The sequence below is a fragment of the Gekko japonicus genome, unplaced genomic scaffold, assembly GCF_001447785.1.
Source record: "Gekko japonicus isolate JY-2015 unplaced genomic scaffold, Gekko_japonicus_V1.1 scaffold2604, whole genome shotgun sequence".
NCBI lineage: Eukaryota > Metazoa > Chordata > Lepidosauria > Squamata > Gekkonidae > Gekko > Gekko japonicus.
In genome coordinates, this window is record NW_015177095.1 from 98451 (window position 1) to 116722 (window position 18272).

The following is an 18272-nucleotide window of genomic DNA, read 5'->3' on the forward strand; positions in this document are numbered from 1 at the left end:
CCCCAGCACTGTGGCCATGATCAGGGGTCATTTAGTAGAAAAAGAGGTGCAGGAGCTCATTAGCATAACTCATTTGCATATACCACACCCCCTGATATCACCGGAAGTGCGCCAGAAGGCAACACCCACCGCTCAGAATCCACTGGACTGTTTTGGATTGCTAGCTATTGGGGGGGGGGGAACGTGCAGATCTGTCCTCGCAGAGGAGGGAGAGCTTGTACCTGAATAAAACGTGGTCTTAAAGGTGCCACTAGACTGTTCTGGACCAGGGGGCCGGGGGGAGCTCTGCAACTTACCTGGCTGCTTCTTGCTCTGACTAAGGGCTGCTGGGTGAAGGGGGTGGGGCTTGTTGCATGTGCCCGCCCCCTGGGCTCTTTACTGCCGGAGCTCTGCTCCTGTGCGCTCCTGCAGGAAATGACCCCTGGCCATGATCCATATCTGATCTCCACACAGAGCAGCTGCTTTTTGCAGCTGAATGACACATTGGGAAGGATCTGGTCATGAGATTGGATTGATACCCCGCCCCTTCACTACCCGAAGGAGAGCGGCTTACGATCTCCTCTCCCTTCCCCTCCCCACAACAGACACCCTGTGAGGTACGTGGGGCTGAGAGAGCTCTTTTGAGAACTGCCGTTGAGAGAACAGCTCTGAGAGAACTTGTGACTGACCCAAGGTCACACCAGCAGCTGTCTGTGGAGGGGTGGGGAGTCAAACCCGGATCTCCCAGATTAGAGTCCGCGCTCCTAACCACTACACCAAACTGGCTCAGTTGTCTGTTCCTTTGCTGGAGAATCTGGAGCTGGTCAACAATTTCTGTGCTTTGGATCTGAAGGAGGGGAGGGGCTGTGGCTCAGTGGAAGAGCATCTGCTTGGCATGCAGGAGGTCCCAGGTTCAATCCCCAGCATCTCCAGTTGGAAAGGAACAGGCAGTATGTGATGCGAAAGACCTCTGCCTGAGACCCTGGAGAGCTGCTGCTGGTCTGAATAGACAATACTGACCTTGATGGACCAAAGGTCTGATTCAGTTATCAGGCAACTTAATGTGTGAGGTCCACATGTGAAGGACCCTCACAAAGAACCCAAGAATCCCTTTGTTTTTAGAAAGGAATGGGAGGGTCAGGTCAAAGGATGGGGGACTAATTGCTGTGGACAATATCTGGTTTTGTAGATTTCTTTACAATGCCTTCCTTCCACCAAGGAAGACATTTGGGGCCTTCCACGCAAAGTGTGTGTATGGAGAGCTCCTTGTCGGCCCCCATTCACGCATCACCCAGACTTACTTCAGCAAACTGGCAGTATCATGGACCTCAAGACCTATCATTTTTATTATTTTCAGGTTCTTTGCCAACAGCTCCCTCTGCTCCTTCCGTGCACCCTATGTGGAATTGCAAAACATCTTTTAGGTCCCGGCCCTCCATCGTACCTTTTCTCCAAGAGACGATACAGCTAAAAGCCCCTATAAAGGCAGCCATGAGAAACAGGCCGATCAAAAGACCTGGAATCAAAACAAAACGAGGCAGAAGAAAAATGAATTTCCACACAAGGCTAGAAAAATCACAACTCCTCCTTTCCCCCCAACCTGGAAGTTCAGAGGCAGATTGCTCAATTCCGTTACCCAAAATTAGGCTTTTTTGCTTTCTCATTTTTCTCACTTGTGTACTCCCATTGCTCCCATTGCTTCGGGTGTGTGTGTGTGCGTGTTCTGTTCCGCACATATTTTGCTCCCTCTAGTGGTCAGTTTGATATTACATTGCTTTATGTCCATCATGTCTCTCCACAGATTTAAACTGCAGGTTTTTATGCCGGACACAAAGAGATGTAATATTGAATCGACCACTAGAGGGCGCAAAATATGTGCAGAACAGACCCCCCCCCCAAAAAAAAGAAACAGGAACACACAAGCCAAGAAAATGCGACTGCGGAAAAGCCCTTAAGGCAATTATCTTATTATGAAAGAGAGAGGTTTTTAAAACTATTATTCAAGCAAAGCGCTTAATAGATCTGCCCTTGCTCACCCCCAATAATGTAAGCAATGTCTGTAGAAGAAGGTTTCTGCCGGCTTGATTCAGTGTCCACTTTTGGAGTGCTGCTCACAGAGAGCTCCGGAGAGGAGGTCTTCTTGTCCTTGGCCATGGGGTGAGGAGAAGTGACTGGAATGGCACCACTGGAATTCTTGCAAACAGCGTCATGGCTGCTGTTTCCAGGAAGAAGCTCCAATTCACAACTGCAAAAGAAAAAAAAAGCAGAATAGGTTTGAAAGCAAAACTTTAAAATCCAGCAGTTAGGTCTCAGCGCAATACCAAAGGGAAGGAGCTTTGGCATGCAGAACAGAAGCCCCCTAGTATCTCCAGTTAAAGGATGAGGGCCTCTTTACATGTTACAAAGTGTGTGTGTGTGTGTGTGTGTGTGTGTGTGTGTGTGTGTGTGTGTGTGTGTGAAGTTGCTTCCAACTTATGGAGATCTTATGAATTGTTGTTGTTCAGTCGCACAGTCGAGTCCGACTCTTTGCGACCCCATGGACCAGATCACGCCAGGCCTTCCTGTCTTCCGCCGTCCTCTGAAGTTGGCTCAACGTCATGTTCGTTGCATCGATGACACTGTCTAACCATCTCATCCTTTGCCGTCCCTGTCTTCTTTGACCTTCAATCTTTCCCAGCATTTCCTATGAATTAATGTCCTGTTGTTAGCAGCCATTCTCAGGTCTTGCAAAAGGAGGGCTGCGGCTTCTTTGACCGAGTCCACCCATCTTCTCATTGGGTCTTCCTCTTTTCCTGCTGCCTTTAACTCTGCCGAGCATTATTGCCTCTTCCGGTGACTCTCATCTTCTTATAACGTGACCAAAGTACGATAGCCTTAGTTGAATCGTTTTAGCTTTCAGGAAGCATCCAGGCTTGATTTGATCTAGACATTACAAAGAGCTTGTGTTTATTGAGGCCCAAGCAGGAGGACGCTGAATCAGCCATTCCATTCTGGGCTTTTTTTCTCCTCCCATGGGCATCTCCTTCCACGGAGTCGCAAAGGGTTCCTCGGCCAAACTTACGTACATCCATGAAAGTAACTTGATTGTGCAAATGCAGCCAATGACGGCTCCATGACGTAATTAAAGGAGGAGGACACATGCCAGTCACAAGAAGAACCTGGGAGATAAAACTCCCACTGAACGTCTGAGTCAAAGTCCTCAAAAAATCGGGAAGGATCCTTCTCTGTCTGAAGCCCTGGAGAGCGGTTGCTGGTCCGAGTCGGCAGTGCTGAACCCATGGTGGCCTGACTCGGTACAAAGCAGCTGCCTATGTTTCCGTAGAGTGATTAAAAACAGTATTTCAAAACACATCTACAGTTTTGTGAACCATCTAATACAGGTATGTCCAACGGGTAGATCGCAATCTACCGGTAGATCGCAGAGGGGTCAGAAGTAGATCACCAGCCCCACTTGGTCTCCTGGTTTGCTGGACAGGTGTTTGGGGGGGTTTTTTTGATGATTGTTTGGTGGTATTTGATTATGGGTGCCAGTATGATGAATTCTTATTTTTACTTTTAGAACTGCATGTGTTGTTTTGGCGTCATCCAGAGGTCTTCAGTTCCTGTTGATCTTTAATACTTTGGGACAGTGACAGTTTTGGACCAGATTCAGCCAGTGTTTATACTAACCTAGCACCCCAGCCTTATTTTGCTTACCAGTAAATGACAGAAGGTGCATTATAAATGGGGGGCGGGGCGGTGGAACCCAACTTTAGTGGGTTAAAATCTAATTTGAAACAATTTGAAACTTTATTTTCATGGTGGTAGATCACCGGCACTTTTGGCCGGAAAAAATAGATCACTACCTGTTCGAAGTTGGACATGCCTGAAATACATTCTGCAAGCAAACCTGTGCCTTGTACATTCAGAGAGGGCTACGACTGTAATCTCTTGGAAACACAAGCAACACAGATAACTACAGTCCCTTCCACTGTCTGCATCTAAGTTTCCTCTGAATGGTGCAAGACTTTGAACTGTGCAACCCTGCAAGATCAATCTCTCTTTCTTTTGTTTGGGACAAGAACCATTAACTGCCCAGACAATCCTGTCTTTCATTAGACCTCACTGTGCATACTCCATTGTTCCATTCTTTTCTATTAAAGAGTCGTTTAAAAATTTTAGAGTATGTCAAAGATCTTGGTTATCAATGCAGGGCATGTTTTTACACAAAGGGATACAGATCTCACATCACATTTCCTGGGGTTGAGCCCCAGTGCTGCAAAGAGAGTTGCCAGCTGGGTCTAGCTGACTTCTATGCCTTTAACCAAGTGTCCAGAAGAAACGGAAGTCCTAGAGGGACATGACATCCCTGCTGAGAGCCCTCTCCTCCTCCCCAAACTCCAGCTTCCCCAAAATCTCAAGCCAGTGTTGGCATCCCTACTGGTGCACTGCAGAAATCAGCAGGTGCTTTAGAGCAGGAACTAAAATGCCATTTTCTATGACGTGCTGAGCAATCCACTAATAGCAATGGTGGCCACCCCAAACGATGACAACCCTAGTGGTGGTCAATTGCTTGGCAAGTTAACGAATTAAGCCATGCATCTTTATGTTTTGCTTGAGAACTCTGGCTGAGTCCTCCAGCACGCCTGCCAAAGATTGCCTTTCCCCTCCACCGTTCTGAACATTTTTGTCAAAAGAAAAAGAAAGGTCCCTTTGGCTTTCAATTCCCCTATCCTGTCAGTCTGACAAAGGCAACACCGTCTCTGTTAACACCTCTCCCCAAAAGGAATCAGGATGCTCGATACAGATCTGTGCAAAGAAAGCATAGGTGGGACCGGGGAAACTTACACCCTGTGGGGCCTGCAGGTGGCGTTGTGAGAGTCCACATCCGAAAACGTGCCCGGTTCGCAGGGCGCACACTCCACGTTACTGCTTTCCGTGCCTGCAAACATTTCCAGAGAATCCGCATTAGCCATTTGGGGAGCATGGCGGAGGAAGGAAAACGAGTCAGAGATGATGCTCGGGGTTCCAAGAATCCTGTCCAACCTTTATCACAGCCTTTCAGAGGCCAGGGCGTACCCCTTGAGCCACCGTATCTTGGAGGAAAATCACAGGCCTCCTGAAAGCCAAGTTGCTTGGCTGGCCCTCTGCCCGGCGCCTGCTCTTTCCCCACTGTGAGAGGTCACTGCCCCGTCCGGTCCTTGCGAAAGCCTCCCTTTCCTGTTAGTAGGTTTTGTCCAGGCAACATGGGGCCAGGCAGTGTCCACCTTCTTGGCTTTTGGGAACTGCGAAGTTTGCCTCTCTCTGACCCAAGATTTATTCTCACCTAGCCCCACTGGAAAAGTCTGGCCCTGCAAAAAATCAGGTCCTTGAGCTCCCCCCGAGAGGTCCTGCCCCAGCAAGGGATACAATGCCCTTCGTGTCTCCCTCTTCCACAATGCCCAGTCCTCTAACTTTTAAATTCACCCACACACATTATACTTATACTTTCCCAGGTATGTCCCCAGGTCTGGTCAACAGGTAAGGTCTGGGAGTTCTGGGACTGGAACTCAATTTCCAAGCCTGTGGGGGCATGATTTGGATCGGAACGAGGGTTTGAACTAGGGCTGCTAATTTCTGGATGGGGTTTGGAGATCTCACAGAATTAGAACTGATCTGCAGTCGACAGAGATCAGTTCCCCTGGAGAAAAGAAGAGAGAAGAGATTGGATGTATACCCTGCCCTTCACTACCCGAAGGAGTCTCAGAGTGGCTTACAAACTCCTTCCCTTCCCCTCCCCACAACAGACGCCCTGTGAGGTAGGTGGGCCTGAGAGAGCTCTCTCCAGAACTGCCCTTGAGAGAACAGCTCTTGAGACAACTGTGACTCGCCCAAGGTCACACCAGCAGCTGCATGTGGAGCAGCACAGAATCAAACCCAGCTCTCCCAGATTAGAGCCCGCACCCCTAACGACTACACCAAACAAAAGGGCTGCTTTGGAAGGTGGACTCTATGGCACTACACCCGGCTGAGGTCCCAAACCCTGCCCTCCTTAGGGTCCGCCCCCAAAATCTCCAGCTATCTCCAACCCAGAGCTGGCAACCCGAGAAACTTTAAGCCTTCACCCCCTCCATGCTGTTTTCCTGAGCCAAAGTGGCCACGAGGGGCCGCTTTTTGCTTTCCTAGGGAAACGTAACAGGGCTGTTTGTGCACAGGAAGGTAGGGTTGCCAGCCTCCAGGTGGGGCCTGGGGATCTCCTGCTTTTACAGCTGATCTCCAGCTGACAGAGATCAGCTCCCCTTGAGAAAATGGCTGCTCCGGAGGGTGGGCTCTGTGGCACTGTACCCTGCTGAGGCCCCTCCCCTCCCCAAACCCCACCCTCTCCCGGATCCACCCCCAGAGTCTCCAAGTATTTCCCAACCCAGGACTGGCGACCCTAATGGGAGGTCACTATCCCTAGAGTGGTAAATGAGGCCTTCTGGAGCTACTCTACTCAGTAGGGTTGCCAAGTCTGATTTTCGCCGCAGCGGGGGACTCCCGGCTGGTGGCTGGAGTGCGCGCGCGCGCCGCATCCACGTCACTCGGAAGTGACGCGACCATGCCGGACATGCTGGGGGCGGGGCCACGACCATCCGAGGGAAAACCATAGAGTTTTCCCTCAGATGACCGTGGCCCCGCCCCCAGCTTGCCCGTTGTTGTCGCGTCACTTCCGGGTGACGTGCACGTCGGGGTGGGGTTCCCCCGGAATGGGCCTCTGGGGCGGGGGTTTCCTCACCCTTCAGGGGGACTTGGCAAGCCTACTACTCAGAGTTGGTAAAACGGCAGGGGGGGGGGGGGGCTTCAGCTCCTTCTCCCTATATGCCATGGTCCCACGCCAAATCAGGAAACGACATTCAGGTCTGGAACCCCTGGACCTTGTTTGCTGACTGGACCTGGAGAAGGGCCTGGGGCAAACAGAAACATGTCAAGTGAAGCTAGGGTCGCCAGCTCTGCCTTGGGAAATTCCTGGAGATTTGGGGGTGGAGCCTGGGGAGGGCGAGGTACAGGAAGGGGAGGGGCCTCAGTGGGGTACGGTGATACAGAGTCCACCCTCCAAAGTGGCCATTTTCTTCAGGGGAGCTGATCTCTGTTGTTTGGAGATTGACTGTAATAGCGGGAAATATCCAGCCTCCCCCCCCCCCCCCCCCGGCAGCTGGCAGCCCTGAGTGAGGCCCTGAGTGCGAAACTAAGGGGAAGGAGACTGGGGTTGGAGCTGTTAACCCTTTCTCTCCTGCACTGTTTTCCAAATCTAAATTCTGCATCCCACTTGCCCCGAAGCTACTACCGTCCTTCACTAAAGGAAAATAAAGATGCCTGGTTTTTTTATTTTCTGTTTTTCCCTTGCAGGAAGTGAACGGCAAAAAGTCTGTGGATTTATGCTACACTACGATCCAGGCGCTTGCACACGAAAGCTGATACCTTGAATAAAAACTTTTGTTGGTCTTAAAGGCGCCACTGGACTCAAACTTGGTTCTGCTACAAAATTCAGGGCTCTTTTTGTAGAAAAAGCCCAGCAGGAACTCATTAGCATAATAGGCCGCACCCCATGCCTTCTCTTGGCTGTGGGGAGCCCAGGCAAACCTTCCCCGATCCTTCCAGGGCCCCCCCTGGCTTGCCCGCCTTGGAGTTGCTGGGTGGGAGTGTCGCTCTCCAGGCCTTCCCTCTGTAGCCACCAGGCCTGTAGCCAGGATTTTTTAATTTGGGGGGGCTTTAAATACGTCAGGGGGCACCCTGTGCACACACCCCCAGGGAACACCACATATAAAATAAAAAATTGGAAATCACAGAGCCTGGGCTGGATGGGAAGTCGGGGGGGGGCCTTGGCAGTAAATTGGGGGGCCAGGCCCCAAGATGCCCCACTGTAGCTACAGGCCTGGTAGCCACGCCCACCCAGAGATTTGGGCTGTAGTGGATGTGGCCAACTCTTAAGCCAGCCGGAGCTCCGTTCCTGTGCGTTCCTGCCCCAAAATACCCCTGGCTATAATACTGTGTTTTCCCATTGAACGGCTGCAAGGCGCTTAGGGGTGACGGGCAAGTTAGATCAGGAAAATTGTGCAGGGGAGAGAATTAAACACCCCCCACCCACCATGCTGTTTAGGGTTAGCAACCTTAAGGTGAGGTCTGGAGGTCTCCAGAAACGATCTCCGGACGACAGAGATTAGTTCCCCCGGGCTGAAATGGCTGTTTCAGAGGGGGGACTGTAGAGCATCACAACCCCGCAGAGCTCTCTCCCCAAAATTCCCACCTTCCCCAGCTGCCGCCCCCAAATCTCCAGGAATTCCCCACAGCTGGAGATGGAAATGCCAGCACTGCTGCTTCCTCAGTCAGCAGCTCCTGCCTCCTGCGGCTGGATTTCGTTTTTCAAAACAGAAAAGAGAAGAAGACCCATCACAGTGCAATGTTCCCTCTAAGCTGAGTTAGTGTGAGCCAGCTCACAGTTTTTTAGCCTCCAACTCACACATTTTTGTCTTCGCTCAGGAAGGATGGCTCCAGAGCAAACTGATTGACGCAGTAGCCAAATCGCTTGCTCACAACTCTAATGCCAGCAGCTCACAAAGTAGAATGTTTTGCTCACAGGTCTCCACAGCTTAGAGGGAACATTGATCACAGGTCCTCTACACCTGGCAAAATGTTGAGCCAGTCAGGACGAGACAACTGAGCCAGGTCTGGAACGCCTGTAAAACTGTGTCCTTTCAAAACGAACCCCCCCCCTCCCCCGGGTTTCTGATGTCAACAGATTTCAAGTCCGGCAGACCAGAAGCAATGAAGGTTTCGGAAAAAAGGAAAGAGGCTTAGGACCGACAACACCACGACCTTCTGTTCTCACGCGCCCTGCCCAGAAAATTAAATGATCTGTACTTTACCTGGTTTTGCAACTCCGTAGCCTTTTGGGCACTGTTGGTACGGCTGACACCGAGCACATGTTTCAAAGAGCCTCGCTTTACAAAATTCGTGAGGGGGACACCAGCAGTATCGGTTTTGAGTGCGAGTGCATTCCTGGATCTCCACCAATCCTAATCGGGAAGCAAGGAATTTGGGCTTTAGAACCACAGAGGCAAGAGCCCTCACTGTCAGAAAAGCCAATGATTCGAGGGGAAAGGCAAAAATTGCAAAGGAAAAGTATGGATGCGTCATGGGTGAGACGGCTTGTAAATATTCATTTCCCTATTCATACAGAGTAGCCCCATACAGTGTTCCCTCTAAGCTGAGTTGGTGTGAGCTAGCTCAGTTTTTTAGCCTCCGGCTCACACATTTTTGTCTTCGCTCAGGAAGGATGGCTCCAGAGCAAACTAATTTATGCAGTAGCCAAATCGCTCGCTCACAACTTTAATGCCAGTAGCTCACAAAGTAGATTTTTTGCTCACAAGACTCCACAGCTTAGAGGGAGCATTGGCCCCACACACCATCTGGCGTAGTGGTTAGAGTGACAGGCTAGGATCCAGGAGATCCAGGATCGAATCCTCAGCTCTGACATGGAAGCTCACTGGGTGACCTTGGGCCAGGCACAGACACTCAGCCTTACCTACCTCACAGGGTTGTTGTGACGATAAAACGGAGGACCAGAGAATGACGTAAGCCTCTCTGGGTCCCCACTGGGGAGTAAGGCAGAACGTAAATGAAGCCAGTTTGGTGTAGTGGTGAAGTGCGTGGACTCTAATCTGGGAGAACCGGGTTTGATTCTCCACTCCTCCACTTGCAGCTGCTGGATTTCTTTTAGCGTTTTTCTTGATTTTTAAAAAATGTATAAAAATGATATACAGATGGCATTGGACGCCAGATAGATTGCAAAAATGTTATACAAACGTCTCAGGGAATTGCTGGAGGTGTAAAAACAACATAGGAACACACTTCCATATTTGGTGGAAATGCGATAAAATTAAGAGATTCTGGAAAAATCACTAAACAACTGATAAAAGATGTTACAGGAATAGATTTACCGCTTACACCAGAAATCTTCTTATTAAATATTATACCGGATGGATTTAAATACAATGATATATGTATTATTGTATATATAGTCACAATGTCGAGAATATGTATTGCAAAGAATTGGAAATCGGATTGTATACCGAGTAAGGAAGAGTTAATTAGCATTCTCTATAATATAATTGAAATGGACAAGTTGAACATGTTTTTGGCGGGAAAAACAGAGGAAAAATTTAAACAGAAATGGCAAAAAGCCATAAAATTGTATGAAGAAAAATTATAATTTAAAACCCCCACTTGTTAAAAAAGAGGGATAAATGTATGTATGTTATGAAAAACTGAAAATAAAATTATTTTTAAAAAATTTAAAAAATGTATTGGCTTTATGTCTTGGGTTTTAGGCTGTTTGGTGGGCAGGGTACAAGGGCTTTAAATGAATCCCAATGACCCTGTGAGGTTGCTTACATGGACAGAGCAGTGACTGGCTCAAAGTGAGCTTCCTGGCTGAATTGGACGTTGAACCCAGGTCTCTCCAAGCTTAGCTTGATGTTCTACCCATTAAGCGGCGTCATCTGACGCAGGCGGGACTTCCACCAGGGAATTCTGGGAATCAGGGGTTCTTGTTCTACTGGCTCCCCTCTCACATCTAGGGCCTGAAAATTCAAACTGGTTAAAGAGAGAGAGAGAGGTTGCTACTCAGTACCTGGTTTGCATCTGGGAGAGCAGCCCAAACAGCGGACAGCTGAATTCGACGTCTCTGTATAGGTGTTCACCTCGCAGGCTTCACACTGTGTGTTGATGCTCTCGTTGCAGTGGTGGCGCACTCGAAAACCTGTCACGGGAAAGAGGAAAAGGTCACGGTGCCAGGCTACGGAAGCTGCATTTTATTTCGGCTAGCCTGATCTTATCAGAGCTTGGAAGCTAAGCAGGGTCCGCCCTGGTTGGCACTTGGAAGGGAGACCACCGAGGAAGCCCAGGGTCATAAGGCACAGGTAAGCAACGGCAAACCAACTCTGAAGGTCTCGTGCCTTGAAAACCTGATGAGGTCACCATAAATCAGTTATAACTTGACAGCAAAACATTAATAATCTTCAATTTCGAAGGAGGAGGAGATTGGATTTATACCCCGCCCTTCACTACCTGAAGGAGTCTCAGAGCGGCTTACTGTCAGGTTTTTTAGTCAGGGCACACCACACAAGGCTTCTTCAGAAGATAAGTGTTTATTGGTAGTCCAGTACTAAAGAACACGTATACAGCTTGTGTCAGGAATAGCCTGCAGTATAATGGCCTCTGACTTATAGTGTAATCAAACTCCCCCTCCCCCCAATGAGCTGAAGCCAATGACTATAGTTCGCGCCCGCAGGCGGAAGCAAGCAAGCGAGCGGGCAAGGCGCAGAAACCGTTAGCTTTCCCAGCCGAGTTAATTGCAGCTGGGAACAACACCAAGGTCAAGCCAGAGATAGGGCACAGAAGCTGGACAGGGATGAGCTGAGGAGGAGGTGCACCCCTCCACATTCCAGATCTATGGCACATTCCAGATGTGGCACCCCTCGACGTTCCAGATCCCTTCCCCGCCCCACAACAGACACCCTGTGAGGCAGGTGGGGCTGAGAGAGAGAGCTCTTTTGAGACCACCGCTCTTAACCACTGCACCATGCTGGCTCTCAGCACCTGGGGCTTCTCAGTTTAGAAAAAAGACCATGAAGGATATGATGGAGATTTATAAAATCAGACAGGCGGTGGAGAAAATGTACAGAACAAACTGTTTCCTCCTTCCTAAAATACTACAACTCAAGAGCACAAAAGCACACCAGCGTAGCTCTGTCTAATGCATCCATGTAGGCCACTGCAGCTCTGTTCTTCCTGTCTTTTTCTTTGTGTTTCCTGCCCCCTTAAGAAGAGTCCAGTAGTCATAAAGAGTCATGGCGGATCAGACCCACCTCCTGTATCCCACCCACAGCGGCCAGCCAGTCGCCTCCAGAAAGCCCACAAGCAGGGCAAGAAGGCAACAGCCCTCTTTCTGCCGTATGCCCTCTCCACCAATTGATATTCACGGGCAGATTGCTCCCAGTCATGGAGGCTCCATGGAGCTCTCATAGTTTCTCGCCCTGGCGAGACCTCTCCCCCATGAGCAGGTTCGGACACTTATTGCCCATAGCAACAAAGGAGGAGGGCCCCACATTTCACACCAGCAGCACTTTCCTTTGGACCTTGACCTTTGGATCCAAGTTGAATTGAGTATCCACAGGGCTTTTTTGGCAGAAAAAGCCCAGCAGGAACTCATTAGCATAATAGGCCACGCCCAACAACAGAAACACATTAGCATATCCAGCCACACACATGAGAGCATAGCTCATTAGCATATTAGGCCGCACCACCATGTTACCAGAAGTGTGCTCATCCAGCCACACCTACCTTTTGCTTCTTATTCTGTTTACCTTGTTTGTTGTCAAAACCCAGGGCCCTTTTTTTGGAGCAGGAACTCCTTTGCATGTTAGGCCACACACCCCTAATGTAGCCAATCCTAATGTGTTACTGCTGTTGGGTGTGGCCTATTATGCTAATGAGTTCCTGCTGGGCGTGGTCAACTCGGGAGCCAGCTGGAACTCCGTTCCTGTGTGTTCCTGCCCAAAAATAGCCCTGATGTATCCTCAAGCAGAGGACTTTCACATCACCCAGTACCTGATCCTGTTAACCGGCGATGCCAAAGAATGAACCTGGGACTTTCTGCATGCAAAAGAGGCTCCTCCACTGAACCACAGACTCTCACCAAGCCAGCTAGAAACAGACTTGGGAGTTCCCGGAACCCACACTGGCTTGCACATGTGAAAGGGTCTCTACTGGTTTTGAGCTGCCTGCCTGCATAATGAGTAATGCATTCATTTGGTGTAGTGGTTAGGAGCGTGGACTCTAATCTGGGAGAGCCGGGTTTGATTCCCCACTCCTCCACATGCAGCTGCTGGTGTGACCTTGGGTCAGTTGCAAGTTCTCTCAGAGCTGTTCTCTCACGAGCAGTCCTCAAGAGAGCTCTCTCAGCCCCACCTACCTCACAGGGTGCCTGTTGTGGGGAGGGGAAGGGAGAGGAGATTGTAAGCCGCTCTGAGACTCCTTCAGGTCGTGAAGGGCAGGGTGTATACCCAATCTCCTCTCCTCCTCCTCCTCCTCCTCCAGGTGGCACTTGTAGGTCTCCTCCTATTGCAATTGACCTCCAGATGTCCAAGGTCAGTTCCCCTGGAGAAAAATGGCTGGTTTGGAGGGTGGACTCTATGGCATTACGCCCTGCTGAGGAGGGCTCTTTTTGTAGCAGGAACTCATTTGCATATTAGGCCACACCCCTAATGTAGCCAATCCTCCAAGAGCTTACAGAGCTCTTCTTACAGGAGCTACTGTAAGCTCTTGGAGGATTGGCTACATTAGGGATGTGTTGCTTAATATGCAAATGAGTACCTGCTACAAAAAGAGCCCCCAAACCCCGCCCTCCCCAGGCTCCACCCCCAAACTCTCTGAGTATTTCCCACCTCAGAGCTGGCCCCCCTGGCCTGCATGAATTCTTCACCATGGCAACTAAATCCCTGCCTCTGCATTCTTCCTAAGCGTGTTTACACTTCTACGTTTCTATGCACTCTGTCGCCCCCTGTATCCCACCTGATTATGTACAGCCTTTTTGTCACCACCTATTTATATTATCCTGCTGTCTTTTGTTTGTGTTTGTTTTTTCCCTTGCTCAAGTGAACTTTTCATGCACGAGAAAACAAACATAACTTGAGAGTTTGGCCCCTGGTTTCTAGAGAGCAATAGTGTTCTCCCTCCAGTGCTCTCTGGAACCTGCTCTTCCGGTCATTGCCCCCTTCCAAGTTCTAAAACAGGAAACCCAACAATCACGCCTGACGTTTGCCCCTCGGCAGAACGGCGCAACCCGGGCTGTGTCTGTGCAGTGCCGGCTTCCTGTTATTGAGCAGTATCTTGGGAGTGGAGAGCAGTTGCTTAATATGACAAGTAAGGAAAACCAGATGGCTCTGAGGGGTTTGCGAATCTTGGCACGTGCAACGCGGATTGCAGACTTCTGCCAGCCTGAGAGTTGCCAACCTCTAGCCACGGCCTGGAGATCTCCTGGAATTAGAATTCATCTCCAGGCAACAGAGATCAGCTATCCTGGGGGAAATGGCAGCTTTGGAGGTTGGGGTCTGCAGCCCCTCCTCTCCCCATCACCCCCAGGCTCTGTGCCAAAATCTCCAGGAATTTCCAAGTCTGGAGTTGGCAACCCTAAGAGGCCGTAACAAGTAAATCACACATGCCACTGTGCGTTGGAGGAGGACTGTAGGGGAAGAGGATGTACGCTTTCACATGCCTCACTCGGTTTGGCTAATGGAAACCAAGCTAACCGTGCTGACACTGTTGTTAATATATGAGGGGCAGGGAGAAGAAATCATATCTTCTGAAAGGCAGCCTTGTTTTGTCCTTTAAAATGTTGATAACAGTGCAGAAAGCCTAGTTTCCATTAATGAGACAAAGAGGGGGGATTGAAGGGTTAAATCCCTTCTTCTTTCCATCACGGGCCCAATCACAGCAGAGCCCCTGCTGAGCTGCAGGAAGGTCACAACTGCTTACCAGAACGGGATGGCTTGCCTTGTGTGATACACTAGCTGTGCTCCCAAAGTAGTTACACGCGTAAGTGAAACCAGTCTGTATTGGCACATCTCATTTGTCCAGCCTGCTGCACAAACTATGCCGTGAAGAAATCTTTGCAGCTTGGAGTGTTTTTGTTTTAACATTTTCCCCCCCGGGGCCTTATAGAATTTTTGGCATTACTTGACCCCCGCCCAGCAAGAGTAACAGGAAGGGAAACAGGAACAATCAAGCAAGGATGGAAATGATAGTGGCAGCGGCGGGCTTATGGCTCAGGCTCTGCAGGCAGGAGATCCCAAGTTCAGTCTGTGGTATCTACAGTGAAAAGGTTCAGTGAAAAGGAAAGGACCGCCTGTCATTTCCCCAGAAAGCACTTTTCTGGGGACACCTCCTTTGGAGACTGTAACTTGGACCCCATAAATGCAATCCTCACCAACCTTGGGGAGCAAGTAGAGGAGAGTCAGCCAGAGATCCCCTGTCCGTTTGGGGTCTCTAGCTTGCACAGGATCTGTTCTACATGCTCCTGAACAGCCTGAACCAGTACCTATCAAAATGACAGATGACAGGCGGTCATTTTGATGGGTGCAGGTTTAGGAGGTTCAGGAGTGTATAGAATGGATCCTGTGCACGCTAGAGATACCAAACTTGAAGAGCATGTAGAGGAGCATTCAGGGGAGATCCACTGCGAGTTAGGTGTCCCTAACTTGCACAGGGTCTGTTCTATACTCTCCTGGACCTGCGTCCATCAAAATGACTGAGGTTCAGGAGCGTATAGAATGGATCCTGTGCAAGCTAGAGATATCAAAGTCACAAGGCACCTCCCACAGATGCTCCTCTACACGCCCTCCAAATCGTTGCTTTGAAGTTCTGTAAACATTTTGATTGAGCGGAGACAGTCTATCTGGGAATGTCTCCACTCAGGAACGGGCAGGAACCTCCACGAACGGCTTGAAAGTTCATGGAAAGTTCGTGCCAGGCGACCTGCCACGAACGTGACTCCGCGAAGCACAAACCGGCCAAAATTCATCACGAACCTTTGTTCGTGAGCTGGTTCGTGCCCATCCCTAATCTGACAGTAGTTGATGTGAAAGACCCGGGAGACCAACTGCAGTCAATATAGACAAGACTGCCCTTGATGGACCCTGCCCTTATGCATGCAGTTCAATATTTTTCCCCCCCTTTACAGTTCAATATGGACACTGTTTTGAAAGATCCTGTTGTCTGTTTTGTGCATGTGCAAAAGTAGGAAGTACGGGGCGGGCAGTGAAATCACAGCCTTCCTTCTGGCAATGGCTAAAAAGTGTTCTTTGGGGCACACTTGCACAACGTTCCTTTGCTTCTTTCCTTGAGTGGCACGTAGGCACTTGCAGCATAGCAGGGATGGTTGCAGAAAATATTGCATGAACTCCCTGAATTCTACCCGGAGTCAGGAGGGCAGGGTTGTTTTATTATTATTATTTTTAATATGACCATGATGGGGGGGGGGCTTAATAGTGTGCGTAAAGTGCTGTCAAGCTGCAGCCGACTTATGGCGACCCCTCATGGGGTTTCAAGGGAAGAGACATTCAGAGGTGTTTTGCCATTGCCTGCCTCTGTGTAGCAACCCTGGACTTCCTTGGCTGTCTCCCACCCAAGTACTGATCAGGGCTGACCCTGCTTAGCTTTCGAGATCAGACAAGATCAGGTTATCAGGGTCAGAGTGGGCTTAATCATAGAATCATAGAGTTGGAAGGGGACCTCCAGGGTCATCTACTCCAACCCCCCACACAATGCAGGAAACTCACAAATACCTTCCCCCCACACCCCTGGATGCTGGGCTAAGTGGACCATTGGTCAGATCCAGCAGGGCTTTTCTTATGATCTTTTAAGGAAATGAGTAAAAGAATGAATGTTCTTTGAAAGAAAGAAATTAACTCTGGAAGAAGAAGAAGAAGAAGAGGGGGAGGGGGGGGTGGGACTGAGAGCGCTCTTTTGAGAACTGCTCTTTCAAGAACAGCTCTGACAGAACTATGGCTTGCCCAAGGTCATCCAGCAGCTGCAAGTGGAGGAGCAGGGAATCAAACCCAATTCTCCTAGATTAGAGTCCCTGTCAAATTGGCTCTCCTTTCTTCACGCACACATTGGTTAACGGATGCCTACTCGGCAGCGGCGATCTTACAATCCCATACCAAGGCTCCTCGAGGAAATGGGACAAGTTACACCCAGTTTCCCCTCTCTGTCGCAATGCCTTTTTAATTTGCCTCCCTCTCCAAAGGTTCTCTGAAAAGTAACCAGTTGGCTCTGTCCCAGATTCAGATTTCTGCATTCACACAGCAGCAGGCACCTTACCTGGGGGACAGAAGTGACAACACATGCGGGCGGTCTGATCGTAGTACTCGTTGTCCGGATCCTGGCATTGGCTTGGGTGCTCGGGTCTGTACGGCAGGGAAGGAGCCTGCAGAAATCAGAGGAAAAGGTTCGTTAGTTCCAAGTGTGATCAAAGCTCTTTCATTATTCTTGTCTCAAGTGAGGGAAACAATGGCAGCAGATCTCTGGCTTCCGGTGTGTCTTTTTTTCTCTCCAGGGCTTCCTCTTCGCTTGGAAAGAAAGACCACAGAGAGCACAAGAACCTAAGAGGAGCCCCGCTGAATCAGACCAGCATTCTGCCTACTCATCCAGCAATCTATTTCACCCAGGGGGCAACTGGTTGCCCGAGAGGGCCAAAGATCATGGCACAGAGGCAGCTGATATTCCTCCCCCCAGCACTGGGACTCAGAAGTATAGTGCCTCTGAATGGCTGCTTTCCCACACATTGGATAATGCACTTTCAATGCACTTGCAAACAATTGCTAAAGTGCAGTGAAAGTGCATTATCCAATGTGTGGGGAAAGGAGGCAATTTCGAGGTTCCCTTCGGTCATCGTTTCTAGACTGTCCCGAAACTGCAACATCCAGCGTCTGGGAAAGCAGCCAATCTAGAGGTTCCCTTCGGACACTGTGACTAAATGGAACCTCTAGACTGGCACTTTCCCACACATTGGATAATGCACATTCAAGTTCAGTGCTCCCGCTAAGCTGAGTTAGTGTGAGCTAGCTCACAGTTTTTTAGCCTCCGGCTCACACATTTTTGTCTTAGCTCAGGAAGGAGGGCTCCAGAGCAACATTGGGGGGAGGGCAGGGTATGAATTGAATGAATAAATAGATACATAAGTGTAGGAGAGATCGGCACAATCCTTTCAGCAGGCCTTGAGCAAAGCCCATCCATGTGTGGGAAAGGACAGTATCGAAAGCTCTTCGTTTGCTTGCTTCCGCGCGAGGGAGACGAAGCCACAAAAGCGGCACCAAAGCAAGTCAGCTGGAGAAGTGTCCCGACCGTAACAAAGTTCTCATTCAGAAACGACGATTCGTGAACACCACGCCGTCTGTGCCAGCGGAGGTGGCGGCAGGAAGAGATCCCTCGCCAAGATGTCGCGAACCTCCATTAGCGCAGCGAGGCTGGTTCTTCCTGCAGCCTACTGCTCGGACTCTGACACAGGAACGAAGCGAGGCCAAAACCTGAAGCTTAGATATATCCTGCCTCTGATCTTTACCGCAAATCTTATGCAATCTCATTGTGTCTGCTCTCGGGCAGGAAAGATACACATCAGATGCTCGGCGGGCAGCAAATACCCTTTAAGTTGCTTATTTAATCACTATTTCAGAAAAGAGATTAGGGGAAAATAAGAAGCCTCCCTTGATACACAGCAATACACTATGTCAGCTTTT

The 18272-nt window shown here is 49.7% G+C and overlaps 1 protein-coding gene across 1 annotated transcript in view; it reads right to left on the reverse strand.

The window, feature by feature from the left end:
* LOC107124770 overlaps nt 1-18272 on the reverse strand; it is a 94616-nt gene that overhangs the window by 10117 nt on the left and 66227 nt on the right. The window contains exons 12-17 of the mRNA XM_015428280.1: nt 16858-16963; nt 10607-10735; nt 8841-8990; nt 4807-4900; nt 2016-2224; nt 1424-1495 (exon numbers count right to left, since the gene is read on the reverse strand). Coding sequence (XP_015283766.1) covers nt 1424-1495; nt 2016-2224; nt 4807-4900; nt 8841-8990; nt 10607-10735; nt 16858-16963 — 760 coding nt within the window. The remainder of the gene's footprint in view (nt 1-1423; nt 1496-2015; nt 2225-4806; nt 4901-8840; nt 8991-10606; nt 10736-16857; nt 16964-18272) is intronic.